The sequence below is a fragment of the Camelina sativa genome, chromosome 7 (assembly GCF_000633955.1).
Source record: "Camelina sativa cultivar DH55 chromosome 7, Cs, whole genome shotgun sequence".
In the NCBI taxonomy this organism is placed as follows: Eukaryota; Viridiplantae; Streptophyta; class Magnoliopsida; order Brassicales; family Brassicaceae; genus Camelina; species Camelina sativa.
Window position 1 is genome coordinate 6,214,869 of NC_025691.1, and position 16,718 is coordinate 6,231,586.

General features: G+C 34.9%; 2 protein-coding genes and 1 pseudogene across 2 annotated transcripts; all 3 read right to left on the reverse strand.

Annotated features, from left to right (window-relative positions):
* Window positions 4,704-6,621, reverse strand: LOC104700494 (ran-binding protein 1 homolog b-like). The gene is made up of 4 exons (XM_010416017.2): window positions 6,347-6,621; window positions 6,062-6,213; window positions 5,828-5,953; window positions 4,704-5,197 (listed from the first exon to the last, which is right to left on the reverse strand). The coding sequence occupies exons 1-4, from the start codon at window positions 6,505-6,507 to the stop codon at window positions 4,986-4,988; spliced, it is 651 nt and encodes a 216-aa protein (XP_010414319.1). The 5' UTR covers window positions 6,508-6,621; the 3' UTR covers window positions 4,704-4,985.
* Window positions 6,924-9,165, reverse strand: LOC104700496 (protein transport protein SEC13 homolog B-like). The gene is made up of 2 exons (XM_010416018.2): window positions 9,013-9,165; window positions 6,924-8,074 (listed from the first exon to the last, which is right to left on the reverse strand). Exons 1-2 carry the CDS (start codon window positions 9,146-9,148, stop codon window positions 7,146-7,148), a joined length of 1,065 nt encoding a protein of 354 aa, XP_010414320.1. The 5' UTR covers window positions 9,149-9,165; the 3' UTR covers window positions 6,924-7,145.
* On the reverse strand, window positions 12,200-13,728 carry LOC104700497 (annotated as a pseudogene).

The following is a 16,718-nucleotide window of genomic DNA, read 5'->3' on the forward strand; positions in this document are numbered from 1 at the left end:
TTAATTAAAGATATCTTTATCAGTACTTTAATGGTAACACCAATAATTCTATATCTTTCGGGTTCCTCATCCAGCTGACACTAATGTCTGAATCAGAAATACATCATTTAGTAGTATTTTAAATTTTACATAGACAAGTCAAGATATTATCGGCAGCTTCCATTATTTGCATAACACACGTCCTCAAAAAATTACTTCCACATAAACATATGTATATAGATAAGCACAACTATTTTTTTTTAATATACAAGCATTTGATAATCAGAGCATGGTTACAAAAAAAATAAAATAGTAATCTTGCTTTACTTCTAACTTTTAAATCTCACCAGAATTCAACACCACGCATAAAGTGAGTGAATTGTTTAGTAAAAAACAAATCTCATGCGAAGTTCGCGTGAAATCAGAAAGCAAACCTAACTCTGTCTTAACTCTCGAAAATGCAGCTTGTTTTTCAAATTAAGGTTTTAAAGCCTTACTTAAACGTGTGGGTTAAACATATAGTATTAACAACCCATTTGAATGATGAAGCTAATTAAGCCACGTCACTTTATAATTGGGTCATAATGTCATATATATTAATTACAGAACTTTATTTGTTTGGTTCACTTACCTGGTAGATCTCATATCCATTGGTCCTTGATACAAGATACTTAAAATAGACAGTTTGTTTTAAGAGTTTGCTTTTTTTTTTATCTCAACCGAAGAAAATTATAAGTCTTGAGTTTTGACTGAACTAGCGTGTCTGTTTTATCACATGAAGAAAAGTCGTGGAAACATATTCTCAGACATAACTTTTCCTAGACAACTAATTTTAAGAACGTGACGTAAATGTCAAACTAGTAGAAAAATCTTACGATATTTTTTGTGTGTTAAAATTAAAAACGATGTTTCTTTTGTTGGAGTAGAGAAGATAGTTATCGAAACAATATAACGAAATTTAGTTAGAATGATAATTTTCATTAATAAAAGGAGTATCAGACACAAATATAGAAAAGGGTTTTGAAAAAATGTCAGTCGTACGAATGATTCTTGATTTAGAAAGAATATTGTTAAGCCTTTTCCTACATATATTTGTAAAAACAAATATTGGGAAACAAAGTTTATTAATTGTTTAGGTATTTTGTAATATTATTCAATATACACAAAAAGATTTTCTAAAACATCTAATTTTATGATTACATATAATTTTGCTTTGGTGAGAGTGTATATTCTTTTATCACAATACAAACCAGAAAAAGAAAAGAATGAAATTAAAGATGAAGTCAATTTCTGATTTTTGAATATATATAACTTAGATTTAGTGGTTTATTTATGTTAGTATCATCTTAGTGTTATAGTTATTTTTGTCGTGTGCTTAGGTTGACTTAGCGAAAATAATGTTGAAGGCGAATAATGTCGAGTCGAGACTCGAGAGGTGAATGATGCAGAAAGAAGAGTGGGAGGCCCATTTGGGGATCCACCAAACTCGTCGACTAGTTCTCTCAATATTGGAAGTGTCCCTTCCTCATTAATTAATCTTGCCGTTTTCTCACTTATATCAGTTATCCTCATTTTCTTCATTTCTATTATTTTTCCCTTAATTTGAATAATGTCTATTTCAATTGTCTTATTTGTTGTTATTGGTAACCTATATAATAATAGATGGTTAGGTCCCATCTTTGGTTTTGAAAGGTACTGGATTTGACACCTAGATGGCGACGTTTTTAAAATAAGTTGAATATGAATTCATGGTTACTTCAACCCCTATTACATCAAAGAAACTCATTACATATTTAAATATATAGATATATCAATTTAAATGAAAATATGTACATGGAAAATTGTGTATACATATACTCATTCCTATATATTAGCACATCATACAATTGAGTATTTACATAATCACTGCAATTATAATATTTTTTATATTTAAACTCAAAATAAAAATCCTGGTAAAATTTATTTTAGAAAATGTATAAAACATGAGTAAAGAAGTATAATTGATGAAGGACAAAAGACAAAAGATCCAAAAGAAGAAATATAACACTGCCACTTGAGACCTAACGCTTGCATTCTCTTAAACAATATTGATAGAGTGTGGCCAATACTGATACAATTATAGCTGAGAGGGTTAAATATTTCGAAATAATTATTGAGTTTCACATAAACCTAAATTTAAAAATAGAAACTGGGTCTACGAACCTTGTCCATATATCTTTAATGAAAGTGATCAACTATCTTCCTATTTATTAAAAGGAAAAAATCAATATCTTGTAGCCAGTACTTTAATTGATTAGAAAATAAATATATTAGATGTTATTTTGGTATTATTACATAAATATTATCAATAATATATAAAAATGTTAGATAGAAATTAATTAATTTCTTTATCCTCTCCAAAATAGTGTAAACAAGTTAACAAGACATCGCCCATAAAACAAATAGGGACTTATCCATCAACGCAAGACTGTAAAACCGAGGATATATAAGCTACTGCCTACTGCATTATACCATCTAATCAATCATGTAACTACACTACGACATATGAATGTGAAGAGAGTGAATTATTAATCTAGCTAGTCGTAGACTCTGTAGATTCCCTATTGAGTATTTGAGTTTACACTTAGCAACTGTAGTGTTCACATAGTGAAGTAATCCAGTGGTTTTTTGTCCTGCATGGATGTAAGTAAAAAAGTTTTGTGACTGATTCACGTACGTCAAATACAGTACAATGTGCTATAGTGTCGTATTCGCACAGCTGGTACGAACAAACTTCAATAATTTAGGTTTCACATCAAAAGAAACGTAAGGACATATGCATGCACACGGTTGGGAATAATTTAAGACGATGCAAGTATTATAATATCAGACACTCGTCCCTCTCTAAAAGCCTCAACAACCAAATCTTCTAAGTGTCTTGTCATCTCGTAGGGTCCATCCGTACCATCTTTTAAATATATATCTCAAAGTACATTGCATGTAAAAGAGGATCGGAATAATACAACCCAAAAAGAAAAACAGAAGGCTATCTATTAGAAAAAAGAAAAGAAACATATGGCCAAGAAATTAGAAAGAAAAGAAAAAGAAAAGAGAAAGAAGAGAAAAAGTTAGATTGCGTGAGCAAAAAGGAAATAGAAATGATAAAATTTTGTAAAGTAAAGTAGAGAGAAAATAAAAAGCAGCAACGCGTCCCTTTGATTTGATCATGTTGAAAGTTGTGTGTATGATGGTTCGAGGAAATTTCTAGATTTTTAATACCTTAATTGCACATGGATCTAGTTTACTTCATAGGAAAGGATCGTTGAACACTTTAACAACTAGATTTGAGTTCAATACAACAAAAGATTTTTAGACAAATAAGGTGTGACTCACTTAGTTTATTTTAGAGTATCCAACTATCGCTTATACTCAATGGTAAATATAGTTGAGATAATTATTGCACATTTGGAATACAAAATGTCGTCTATAAAGAATCCCCAAAGATTAATGTTTTTTCAACCGTATTAGTTTATGTTCTAAATTACTTGTTATAACCAAAGTAAGATTTTTTCTAAACTGAGATGAAGATTTCACTTTGACTTCGATAACAGACATATCTGGCATATGTATTATCAACGAAAAATACCACCTAATATATGAATTACTATGTGAGTTTATCCTCTTTCGAGCCATGAATAGAGAGGCGAGAATTTCCATCCTAACTCTGCCAACAAAATAATTAATGTTAGTCTTCGATCAAACATGAAAAGATAAAACAATAACAGAAGGAGTGAATTGTTCGAAAACGCAACGGATATGTCACAGGATAGACATAGTAGTATATCTATATATAGGTCGTAATCTTGATATTGTCACTATGGTCGTGGTCGTCATGGAAAGAACACTTGGTTACGATTTGGGAGATAAGTATCATCACATCGTACGTGATTAATGTACAATGCTTCATAACATACTATAGTCTTACCATAAAACCATGCATATCAAAGTACAAAGATGTTACTTACACCTACATTCTTCTATTGTTTGGATGAGTATTCAGGTTACTAACGAGTAACGACCTGTTCAACCAAGCCATTGTTTTAGTAGCTGCCTCGTTTCTTCTCAGTTCTCAACGCCTTTCTTTTCTAAGAAGTAAGAAGTTTGTTTTGTTTTGTTCTGATCTCAACATTTAAGAATTATGAGGACTAAAATATAAAATATAGTAAAAGCGAACTTGTAGAATTTGTTAAAAAAAAAAAAAAAAAAAAAAACAATATGCACAAGACAATCAAAAGGCTACAAGGTGAAAAATCAGCATCAGGCACAAGACAATCAAAACTCAAAAGGCTAATAGGTTCTTAATTCGGTGGATTCAGTTAACTGAAAAGTCCCACATACACAATCTTCCAAGTAAACCAGGGTAGGGCCAGTCAACTACTGTGACACATGACCCAACCTGAATCGTAATTTGTCCATTTGTAACACAACGAGTAAATGAATCAAAGACCACAAAGAGTAGTCTTATCTTATCCAAATCTAAATAGACAGTGGAACTAGAACATAATTTCAAGTTTTAACATTTAATTCAACTAACCATAACTTGGGAGCTAATGGGAAGTACACTGTTTAGTAAGTTAGCTAAAATTTCGTAAACAGTTACGAGGAACAGCTTCATTTTATCCAAGCAAAGGTTAGAACATGATGTGAAACGACTTGTTTTGTTTTTGATAAGAAAGCACACAAAATCATCCACAACATACAAATTTTGTAAAAAAAATCAAAATGGAAACACCTCAGAATCCACACTGTTTCCCAAAAAAAATCATGATACTCTTTTTTTTCTTTTCTTTCTTTTCAAGACAATGAAAATTGAAAACCCAAACAACCCCCAAAATCAATCTCGCAATATGCAAATGTCACCTGTGACACTTTTTTTTTGTGACACTAACATATATGGACTCTCAACACGACTCAAAACATGTATCAATTTTAAAATAAAAGCCAAGTCTTCCCTCGATGCATGCATCTTAAGTCGACGGAACAGACTCCTCCGTTTTATTTTCTTCAACAGCTTCACACTTTTTGTTTTCCTCCTTCTCCACTGCTTTCTCTTTAGTTTCTTTCTCTTCCACTGTTAATTTCTCAAGAAGACCAGCAGCGTCAGAAGCGTCTTTGCTCTCTTCTTTCTCTTCTTCAGATTCAGCTACTTCCTTGAACTTTTGCATAAATGCTTTGCAGTCTGATCAGGTTAATAAGACTTGATTATTTACTCAACCCTACTATAACTATGACAGCATCAACAGCGTGGCCAAACACACAAACAAAACACCACATAAAACGAGATTCAGAAAAACACTTTTCCGAATCCGATACTACACACAGCTCAATTCCAAGCCACATGCAGCACTGGACTGATCTTGTCTAAGCAGATCATACACATAAAAAAATACCTAAACATATTCTGATTAGTGAGAGTTGCATATTAGATCCAAGAGGAACATTTCAATCGTTAAATCTACAAAGGGAAATTCAAATCAAACACATAACATCTCCAAATTGGCAAAAAGTTTTTATATCGAAAACTTCCAAAACATGCCAGTCATATGGCAATATCCATAAATTCAAAGATCATCCAGTGACCTAAGCCATAAATCTACTGTAAACCCGTGACAAGGATTAAGCAAACAATGCCAAAGCATATGCAGAAACAAAATGAAGCAAGCAGGTAATCATAAGGTTTAAGCTACTACAAGGTATAGCACACAAAAAAAGAGACCAATCAGTGCTACTAATAAGCAACAATCACATAACGAGATTCAATCAAACTGAGCCAAAAAAAAAAAATAGAAAATAGAAAATTCACACTCACTCTCAACTGACGCAAACCGGATGCAGAAAAGCTCATCTTTCAATTCCCCATCAGAAAAATCACGAGCGTGCCATACACAAGACTTATCATTCCCAGCGTGTTCCTGAACACTCATGCCCGATGTAACTGCATACACAATTCCCAAAAAAAAAAAACAACGATCAAAATGAATATATTACAACAAATACAGATCCAGAATCAAATTAACACCAACCAATATAGACAAAATCTTACCTAGATGATTAGCACAGATCTTCAGAGTTTTCGATTGCCTCATAACGAGACGAATCTTTCCAGACTCCCTGTGTTTTAAGAACTTAACAGTACCAGCTCCTCTCTCTTTCCACTGACTCCCATCTTTATCGAACCGATACATTTTCGATTTCCTACAGATTCGTACACAAAACCCCCCAATCAAATCAACGATCAAATCTTAAACCCTAGAACTTGAGGAACTAACTAACTACTACGGAAACGATCAGATCCAGTACAACTTAGTCCAAATAGGGAGATACATACAGATCGAGGAGGGTGTCTTCGTCTTCTTCACCGGTGGTGACGGCGACTTCTTCGAGCCTGACGATCGGAGCAACCTGAGCACCGGTGTCTTCATCTTCGTTGGCTCCTGACTCTTCTTCGTCTCTGTGCTCACGCTCTGGCTCGTTGCTAATGCTCGCCATCGTATCGCAAAATCAAAAGCAAGCTTCGCTGTAGTTGTTTTGGTTCAGTTGTTGGATTGTAGTAGTGTTTTGGAGAGATTGAAGGAGATGATTTTTGTGGGGATTTGTAGAAGGCAAAATGAGTTTTTTTATACGAGCCGGTGCTTATAATTTTTGATAGAACCAAATGGGCCACCTTCCTCTCGAAACTTATTATGGGCCCTTTTGGGCCTATTTATTTCCTCCATAAAATGGATATTCTGATACAGAATGTTAGGAACTTAGGATCTGAATGAACATCATGTATCAAATACAGACAACACGTATAATTATATGCAGTAAGATCGATGAGAAGACTCACCACGTTATATCGAAGTTCTTTCAAATTAGAACCTTTACCATACATAAAGAAGTAAGAAAATCAAATAAAGAGACTATGAGAAAACTATATATCATATGAAAAATCTCTGTTTTTCGAATTTTAAAAAGGGTCTCTATGAAAAGAAAAGAAAAAAAAAAAAGAAGGTTCAAATGTTTCGAATCAATTTTAAGAAAAGCACATCAAAAGATCACCAAACCGGTCTAAGAAAAGATTAAAGAAAAAAGTGTTTAATTCAGTTCCATGAAAGAAGGGCAGAGACAACAAAAGCATCCAAAATCTACGGCTCCACAAGAGTAACTTGTTCCCACTCTCCATCAACTGACTCTTTCCACACCGTCACATTGTTGTTTCCATCAGAGACAGCCAACAAGTTACCGGTCAAAGACCACGAGACCCGCCACACCGGAGTCATAAAGTCCTTCAGAACTTTGCCTTCCCATTGCTCATCTTCTTTTCCCACTGTCCATATGATCACTTTCCCATCTTGGGAGCCACTAGCTATGGTTGACTTAGGGAGACCCAAGTTCGGTGCCCAAGCCACATCACGGACCCAGTCAGTGTGCTTTTGAAGAGCCGGAAAGCAATCCATTTTCCACGAACCGTTAGAGAGCTTCCACACTTTCACGGTGTTGTCACACCCACCAGAAGCTAGCTTGTAGACGGGATCAAGAAGACCAGAGCTCACAAGAGCACCAGGCGCAGTGGCTGGTGCCCAGGTTACCGAAGTAACTCCAACCGGATGCGCCTGGTCGATCCTTGTTGTGTCCCAGCCACCATCAGGACAGCCTGTGAAAACGGAAATGTTTCCATCGGATGACCCGCAAGCCAAGGATAGTCCAAGATCATGAGGAGCCCACGCAATGGAGTTGACTGAAGATTTGTGGTCTGTGAAGACATGAGCTTGGGTCCATTGGTTTTGGTTGCCTTCTTTCCAGAGTATGACTTGACCATCATAGGAGCACGAAGCTAGGATTGATCCAAACTTTGGGTGTGCCCACGCGACCTCCCAAACAGGACCACGGTGGCCGGTTAATGTAGCTAGTGGCTGCGATCCACCGTTGTTGGTAACGCCAGTTATCTTGATGGTGCAGTCAGATGAGGCAGTTGCAATTCGCTTTCCATAGTAATCCATTTGCACATCGTGGACAATGTCCTCATGACCCGTTTCAATCTTCTGACCTGGCATGTTTTCCAAAATGATTTTCCCTGCAAATAGAAGTAAAATATCAAAACAGTTAAATGAGAACATTTGTGTGCAACAACACACATAAGCAGAATAGCCTGTAAAAACACAGCTCATGGAAGACAAGCAGACATCATTAACTCTAAAGCTTCCCAAATGTCTCACTTCAAATAGTTAAAAACAATGTAAAAAGCTCAAAGGCTATATAAACCACAACATCTCCAATGCTCACAGATAACACATATATGTGGGATACATTAGTAAGACAATACTATAATTCACTTGAAAAGAAAAACGAATCTGCCACAGGAGAAATCTATAAACTAAGTGTTTATCAAACTTGTTCCACCAGGAAAACTATACAGAGATGATAAGACATATAAGCTAGGGGAAACAAAAAACAGAATTTTTCGATCCATAAGGCTTTCAATCTCAGTGAATTATAATGACATCAGAGCAATTCTCAGTAAACACATGTAATCGAATTATATACAAAATCAAGAATAGATCTACATATGAATTGAACTTTCAAATTCGATTCTTAAAGATCAATGTAAAACTACAACAACAAATCACCACAAATAATCAAACATTTGCAGTGGCAAAATCACACATGAGAATCTATGAGTAGTAGAGATTCTAAGATCGGAACTCGAGTCGACGATGATGATCCTAAGAGGATAAATTATCTAATCAAACCCGATTCAAACACAAAAACCAAAAGCTACGATTTCGAATCCGAAGCGATATATAAGCGGTTTCAAAAACAGAGAGCCAAGATTATGAAACGCGATTCAATTATAACGGATCACGAAGTCGGAATCACAAATACAAAACAGATCAAACGGAGGAATCTCCCGATCGATCACTCTGAAAGAACCCTAGCTTAGACTTGTCGATATAGCTCAAACCAACAGAGAGAAATAAGATCGAAATAAATCTCAGGGAAGAGATAACGAACCTGAAATCACGGCGGATCGAGTGAGAGACGATGCAATGTGAGTCCGAAGAAGAAGAGGATCGACACGGAGAAGGAAAAAAGCAATCGGAAGTTTTTTTTTTTTTTGGTTTCTAGAGTTTTTGACAGGGGTGGGCATTCGGGTAACCCGTTCGGGTTCAGATATTATCCATTCGGGTTTGGATAAACAGGTTTAAAAATATATAATTTATTGGATATTTTTAGATATATGGGTTCGGTTCAGTTTGGGTACTATCAGGTTTAGATCGGTTTGGGTTACAAATTTTAGAACCCGATTAGTATTCGAATTACCGGGTACCCGAAAAAATATAATTAAAATTAATTAAATTTAAATAAATTTAGTTAAATTTTGACTTATGTGACAAAACTAAATGAAATATTCAAAATTATAATCATAATTTTGAGGTAATTGTATTATATTAATGATAAATATTATAAATATGTTTATATGTTTGGGTATAATGGGTACCCAAATGGGTACCGGATATTATCCGACCCTAACCCGACCCCACGGGTATTTAAAAATAGAATCCAATAAAGTTTTATAGGCAAACTCGTACCCAACTTAAATCTGGTTTTTCAGGTCGGGTTCCGGGTTGGGTATTCGGATACAGTTTTTATGGCAAGGTCTAGTTTTTGTATTAGCTGGTTAAAAAAAAAAAATTAGATCTGGCTCAAAATTATCTAAACCGGAGTCGAGATTCTAAACCGGGTGGGTCAAATAGAAGATCAATAGTAGTATTTTAAAGCGGTTTGTCAATTTAGCTCAATTATATGGGCTATGGCTACTGTCATGGGCTTTATCGGCCTACTAATTTTTCTCGACCAATATGTGTTTTCTACTTTTTACCTCTTTTTTTTTTTTTTTTGTCGTCTACATTTTACCTCTTACATATAACTTGTGTGACTATTTTTTTGTTTTTCATGTATAAAAACTTTTTCAGCTCACATATTTTCTCAACTAAAACTTCTAATTTTTTCGTTCCCATTTAAATACTCAAACTAATTAAAAGCATGTCGCTCAGAGTGTCAACAGTGTGTGATTCAAGGCTTTATTAAATCAAAGTTATTTATTGATGACATGCTTTTCTGTTTGTTTAGTTTTCAAAAATTCACATAAACTAATTATGGAAAAAATAAAGAAAAAAATCTTAAATTAACACGCTTGGAGATAAGAATAAAGATAAAGATTACTGGAAAAGTAATATTCGAAAGAGATAACAAAACTGTTCTTTCTATTGCAACGACAAACAACTTCATTTTGGTCTACACAACTGGAAACGAGATATCACATCTTGGCAAGCAAAATTTTAAAGAAGCAAGGTTCTCAAATTGTGTGGAACTCTTGAGAAGGACTTTACTAGATAGTAAAGTAATTAGATATCACAGCTTGATAAGCACTCTACTAGATAGTAATTAGTAGTTTTATGAACATATTGTGTGGAACTTTTAATTGTTGGATTTTAAAGAAATCTCTTCTTTTTTTTTTCTTGCATTTAAGGATTGGTTTTGTCCCACCGAGATGAGATTGGAAGACTCGAATGAGAATAGCTCTAGAAGCTGCAAAAAGCTAAGGAATATCTCCATGAAGAAGTATGGTGAAGAGAAGGAATATCAACCAAAGGTCAAACTTAAAACCATTGAATTCGGTTATGCCCATCAAGAAGAAGATGCATATTTAGATTAGTTGTTTCTATTAACAAACAATACCATTTAAGATCATATTAGGATATAGAAGAATATTCCAAGCTGCTACTCTCGTCATATTCATGAACACGCCAAACATATATTGAATCTGATTACCATCAAGTTTGGGATGTCTTTCAAGACGGACTTATCACTACCTCACATTTCTACCAAAGATCAAGTTATGATAGTTATTGATATCTTCACCCCAGCTTTGTCAAGACTGTTCTAAAATTTGTTGTCCAATTTAGGTGTTCGAAATTTTGGACCGCCGACTTGAAAGGGGGTGGAGGGTATTAGGATATAGAAGAATATGATTTCTATTAGGAAAAAGACATATGAAAAGTACAAATACGTATGTATTATGATTTATGAGAATGAATAAAACCAACCCTTTTTACCTTGTGTTACTGGCAACTACGAAAAGACTTTGTTTCATAACTCTTGATGATTTTTACGGCACTTTGTGATCCTATATGAATAAAATTAGTACATAAAACCATATATTTCCACTATACGTAATTGAATAATATTGGAAACATAACAGTGATCATTTATTATACTTTTGAGGTCTAACTTGATATTCTAATCTACAGTTGGAACCTAGATTCATTAGGCTTAGAGGCTCCTCCAAGATTTAGACTCAAACCGAATTCGTTTGTTCAGCCTAACAATACTAACAGTACTCAAAAAACATACGGACTAACCAAATGAAAAATCATAGTATTAAATTTGAGAACATAAGGTTGGCCAAGTATTAAATTAAAGCTGTAAAAGTACTATTGAACTTTCTTAAAAACATAAAGTACGTAATTAGGTAACAATAAAGATGATTGTTATATATAAATCATACGTACGTAATAACCAAGTAAAATAGCATAGTATTAAATTTGAGCACATTATCCATGGAATAAAAGTGTTGCAAAAACAAAAAGAAACAGAGAATTTTAAAGGTTAAATGAAGAGATAAGCCATGAAGATAGTGGACTGTTTTTAAAAATTTAGCGTATTATTTATGTTAATACCTTTTTCCAAATTGAAAAACTCTTGTGGAGTTGTCGTAAGCCAACTCAGCGCTGCCCACCATTTCATCGTCATCTTCCATTTTCTCTTCCTTATTACCATATATATATAAATTATCTACCATTGAACTAAGTTTATAGTTCACATCGACTATTTGACCTAACAATTTTATCCAACGCCGACATTAAAAATTAAGATGCGGCTGACAATTTCATATTGACCCTAACCATATACTTTATTAGCCTAATTATACTTAAATACATGGTCTTAGTTCCTCTCTAACTCTAGCGAACTTCCAATATTTTACTCTATTATATATGGTCCAATAAGCTTACCAAACTAAAAATTGGGTGTGTTAAATGAGAGTTATCAACAAAAAAAGGAGGCAAGTAAACAGTTGAGAGTTAAAGGACACTACATATACATATATCATCACACCACGTAAAAGAGTTTTATGATACTAATAGATAGACCGATCCGAATCACATGCAATATACCAAACAAAAAGTTAAGGCTGAGAATGAAAGATGTAGATTTCGCAAATTTATTCTTCTTCTTATTATTATTTTGATAATGATAATAACAACAGCAACAACAACACCAATATGTTATAATACTACTGGTGTAAAACGTGGCATATATCTGAATATTCTCTACCACCAATATCAACAACAATACTACTTCACACGTCATTGCCGACGCCAACTCGGTCGCCGACTCTTCATTTCCCGGCTGTCTTACGTCATCGACGCTCGACAACTCCGATGACGTGTTAAATTCCGATTCTGCCCTTGTTGAAATAAAATATTCCTCTTGTGCCACTGACTCTTCGGAAGCGTCATCTCTGACTCTAACCTCAACCCAACCGTTAGATTCCCAAGTTGCCTCTCCGGTTGACGCTAATTTACGTATCCTTGCTATTGCTGAAACCGTGGATTCAAGACTCGTCTCGTTGCTCTCTTCTTCTTCTTCATCGAACTCAGAGTTGACCCAGTCAAGTACACAACGCGGAGAAGACTCAGTCAAGAACGAGTCGTGACGATCTTGAAACAGAAACGGATGCTCCAAAAGCTGATCACAGCTCCACCGCTGACTCCGATCGCGTTTCAAGCATTTCTCCAAGAAGTCTCTCCCCAGCTCCGATAACTCCGCCGGAATAAAAGGCAACTCGTTCGAGTACCCGATCCGACTCAGCGAGTCGAAACCTTGGTCTTCCCAAGCTGGTTTCCCGGTGAGCATCTCGATGACCGTACACCCTAAAGACCACACGTCACTCTCCGGTCCGTGGTACTCACGTCTGATCACCTCCGGAGCCATCCAGAGAGGACTTCCACGTGGCGCAACATGAACCGTCGATTTCTCGAACTCAACCGCCGATCCAAAGTCCGCTAGCTTAACGGAGCTTCCACCGTTAAACACAAGAACGTTCTTAGATTTAACGTCGCAATGAACGACTCCGTTAGAATGAACGTGGCTCAAAGCAGAGACGAGACACCGGACGTAACGTCGGAGGAGCGTTTCGCTTACGATTCCACCCTCAGCCACGTCGCCTTCCGGCGAATACTCTAAATGAAGATTCCTAAACGTCGTCGTTCCTTCTTTAGACACGTCATCGCCTAAGAACCTCACTACGTTCGGGTGAGACTTGAGACACCGGAGGATAAAGATTTCGTTCTCTAACGACTCAGCTTGAGCAGGAAGACACGTGGCGAGATCTACTGACTTAACGGCGAATACTCCACCGTCGATTTTACTCAAAGCTTTGCTTACTGTACCAAAGCATCCTCGTCCGACACAAGAACCACGAATCCAAGAAGATTGAGTTGAAGAAGAAGAAGTGATAATGTTCTGTTTCTCCATGTTTTTTTTTTTGTTTTTTTTTTGTAGCTTAACTAACTTTTCGTGTGTAGATTTGTAAAGACACACGACGATATTTATACGTGTGACGAACTGTCAAAATGTGAAGGAGAAATAAAGTTGGGGAATTTTATTTATTTTCCGACGTGGACCTTTCTTTTCTACTTGTCTTTCTGGATTTTGAAATCGTGAAGCCATAAATAAAGACTTTCCCACTTGGGGTAATTCATAGCACTAGTATTGATTAAATTAGCTTTACTTTTTTTTAATTAGACAAATGGGTTGGTTAATTAGGATTTAGGAATAACGGATTTTAGATACTTTGATGATGTCAGTAAACGACACTTGGAGAAGTTCTTGGGATGTTGTAGTAAAGAAAGAAACTTTGACTACTTTATAAAAAATTTATCCTTATCAACAAAGAGAGTTCAAGTTGTTGTTTGATTAGGTCTCGTTGATTCGTTACCCGATGGAAAAAGGATAAGTCAACGGTTTAATAAATTGGTTCGTTTAACTTCAACAAAGAAAACGGTTTGTGTATTAGTTTTTACTGTTTGAGGCCATTAAGTTAGGGCCGACAAGTGATGAGAGATGATCTGCCCGACGACGAGTCGTGGGAACGGTAAACTAACAAAACGTGTCGATTGATTTTTTTTTTCGGACCATTGTTTGTTTGGTTTGACTTTTGTTTGTACTTGTTGTTGTTGTGCGTTTTAGTTTTTTTTTCTTGTTGACTCGTGTTATACGAGATCAGACATTGGAATATTCGGATTGTAATCTACGAATGAAGTATTATTTTTTCTTGTAATCATGATAACAAGTTACGTAATAGCCAATCAATCATATGAAGATACTATTTTTTTCTTCCCAATAATTCAGTCGAATCAATTATCAGTGATATTAGCATCTAGTTTGCCAAATCTTGTCGATTTTTTTCTTATAAATTGTAAACATTTTGTTTGTTTTTTTCAAATTAATGAAATTGTTACCAAAGCAAACATGCCTAAGTTGTGGTAATGGTGTCATCCATACTACCTCCACCAGATACATGTATACATGTTATATCCGAAGTTTCCAACGTGGTAATGAATATAAGCTAGAGAAATTTGGAATTGCGGTCTTTAATTCTGTTAATATAATTTTGAAGTTGAAAGGTTTATGGAATGTCTATGAGTAGTAGAGGCACCAATTTGTGTAGAAACTAGAAAGTATAAGGAGATGGGACATTCTTTCCTAGTTTTAAGTTTAACTAAAGGATTTAACAATTTTTATTAATTAACCATGGTTCAAATTTTCAGAACCGGTTCTTGTTACATCTCATCTCATATTAGATTTAGCTAGAAGGTGTTGATCGTTACATGTTTTTGTACTTAATTGTTAAAAGAAAATTTTGAATGAATTGATACGGAAGATCAATCATGGAAACTTCAGATTTGAAACCTACGGACAACGTGATATTGATTCACTAACAACTAATGTATACAATTTACCCCCAAAAAAACAACGTACCGTACCGTATTACAAATATCATACGATGATGTTTTGCTATGTCATAATTATGCTATATTATAAATTTTTTGTTTGAAAACCGTATTCGTATGTATTGTCTAAAATCGATTATATCCGCCGCTTAGATGCTTTAAATGATATGCAGAGGATCATCGTCCAACTAACTTTTAGTGCTGGAACAGTGTCAACAATCGATGTCGACGAGGGTGCATCGGTGTATGTACACGAAGCACGGGACTATCAAAATTGTGAACCGAGCAAACATTGGAAGCGAGTAAGTAACGTGTAGCGACAGAGTTAGTTGTCCAAAAAGGGGTTGAGATAGAGAGGTTCATCACTTCGGCATCTAAAAAAAGAACTAGATCTTTGGTGGGTCTACTTTGAAACTTATGTGTCAAGAAGTTGTTGGTCCACGCTCTCCAACACAGAACCAAAGACTCCAGTTGTCCGACTTCAGTAATGTTTTGCTAAGAAGATCGCACTATTGACGTGCACTCACCACCTCCACCTCTAGTTTAAATAATACTACTACTAATGTCTCTTGTCTTTTGTTGGGTAAAACAAATAATTTTACTCAACGTGATCCATGAGGGAATCAAAATAAAAATGTAGTTCTTTGAATAGCTTATTCCCCTATCACATGTTGACCAACAAAACAAAGTTCATCAATAATATTTTTAAATTAAATATTTTATGAGTTGACAATATACAAGTCCCATTAAAATATTGGAGTTTTTAAAATAATTTTACTGCTTTCTAATTTCTATACACTTGCCATCTAAAATACCTATGGTATTAACTTATAAAGAAAACGTCGCTTTTTATGAAAAAAATCCGTCGCAGCTTATCTTTATACATAACGATAGATATATATTAATGTTACAAGAAAATTATTGTATTTGTTTGCTTCTGGGAAGATCTCTGCCCTTCCGTGAACGTGAAGTACTATATTAACGGTCCACCACTTGTATAGATATCCTTTAGATTAGAGTCCAAAAAATAAGATATTATTTTAAGATTTTAATGGACCCATACCGTATTACCAAGTTACACAGATCAAATAATCCACTTGGAAAAGCATATTATAGACAATGCAAGTGCAACATGTCATTCGTTGGTACTAAACTTTAATGTTTCTAATCGCAGTTGACTCTACATATGTAATACATACTTACTCGGAAAGAGAGAAAAATCTATAAACTATTACAAAATAAAATAGCAAAGGTAAGCAAGGAACTGTTTGACATTAACGCGTGGTTTTATGATGATTTATTCTTTGATTATTGGATCAAATATTAAATATTGGGTACTAAGGAGCAAAACACAATAGAGACATAAGTTGCTGTTTATGTTGATAAGTGTCGTTGGAGAAGAAGACAACGACGAAGCAGAAAGAACTCGAAATTAAGGTGGCCGACAATACAACATGCTTATGTTATTGCAACTCTGGGGAAACCTCTAACAACATCATCATCTTCAACTTTTTTTTTATAGGATTGATTCAAGATCATGCACACTGATCTTCATATCAATAAGATAAGTATCCAAATAGTTAGTAAAAAATGGCAGCAATCTAAATCGAGTAATATATTGACGGTCGAAGTAATATACGC

Bases quoted from the DNA above. Each gene is read 5' to 3' on its own strand.
- LOC104700494 (XM_010416017.2), bottom strand. From the start codon at position 6,507: ATGGCGAGCATTAGCAACGAGCCAGAGCGTGAGCACAGAGACGAAGAA. The intron at 6,214-6,346 runs GTATGTATCTCC...ACGAATCTGTAG, and splicing joins GAAGACACCCTCCTCGATCT to GAAATCGAAAATGTATCGGT. The intron at 5,954-6,061 runs GTAAGATTTTGT...TTGTGTATGCAG, and splicing joins GATCTGTGCTAATCATCTAG to TTACATCGGGCATGAGTGTT.
- LOC104700496 (XM_010416018.2), bottom strand. From the start codon at position 9,148: ATGCCCACCCCTGTCAAAAACTCTAGAAACCAAAAAAAAAAAAAACTT. The intron at 8,075-9,012 runs GTTCGTTATCTC...TTCTATTTGCAG, and splicing joins TCGATCCGCCGTGATTTCAG to GGAAAATCATTTTGGAAAAC.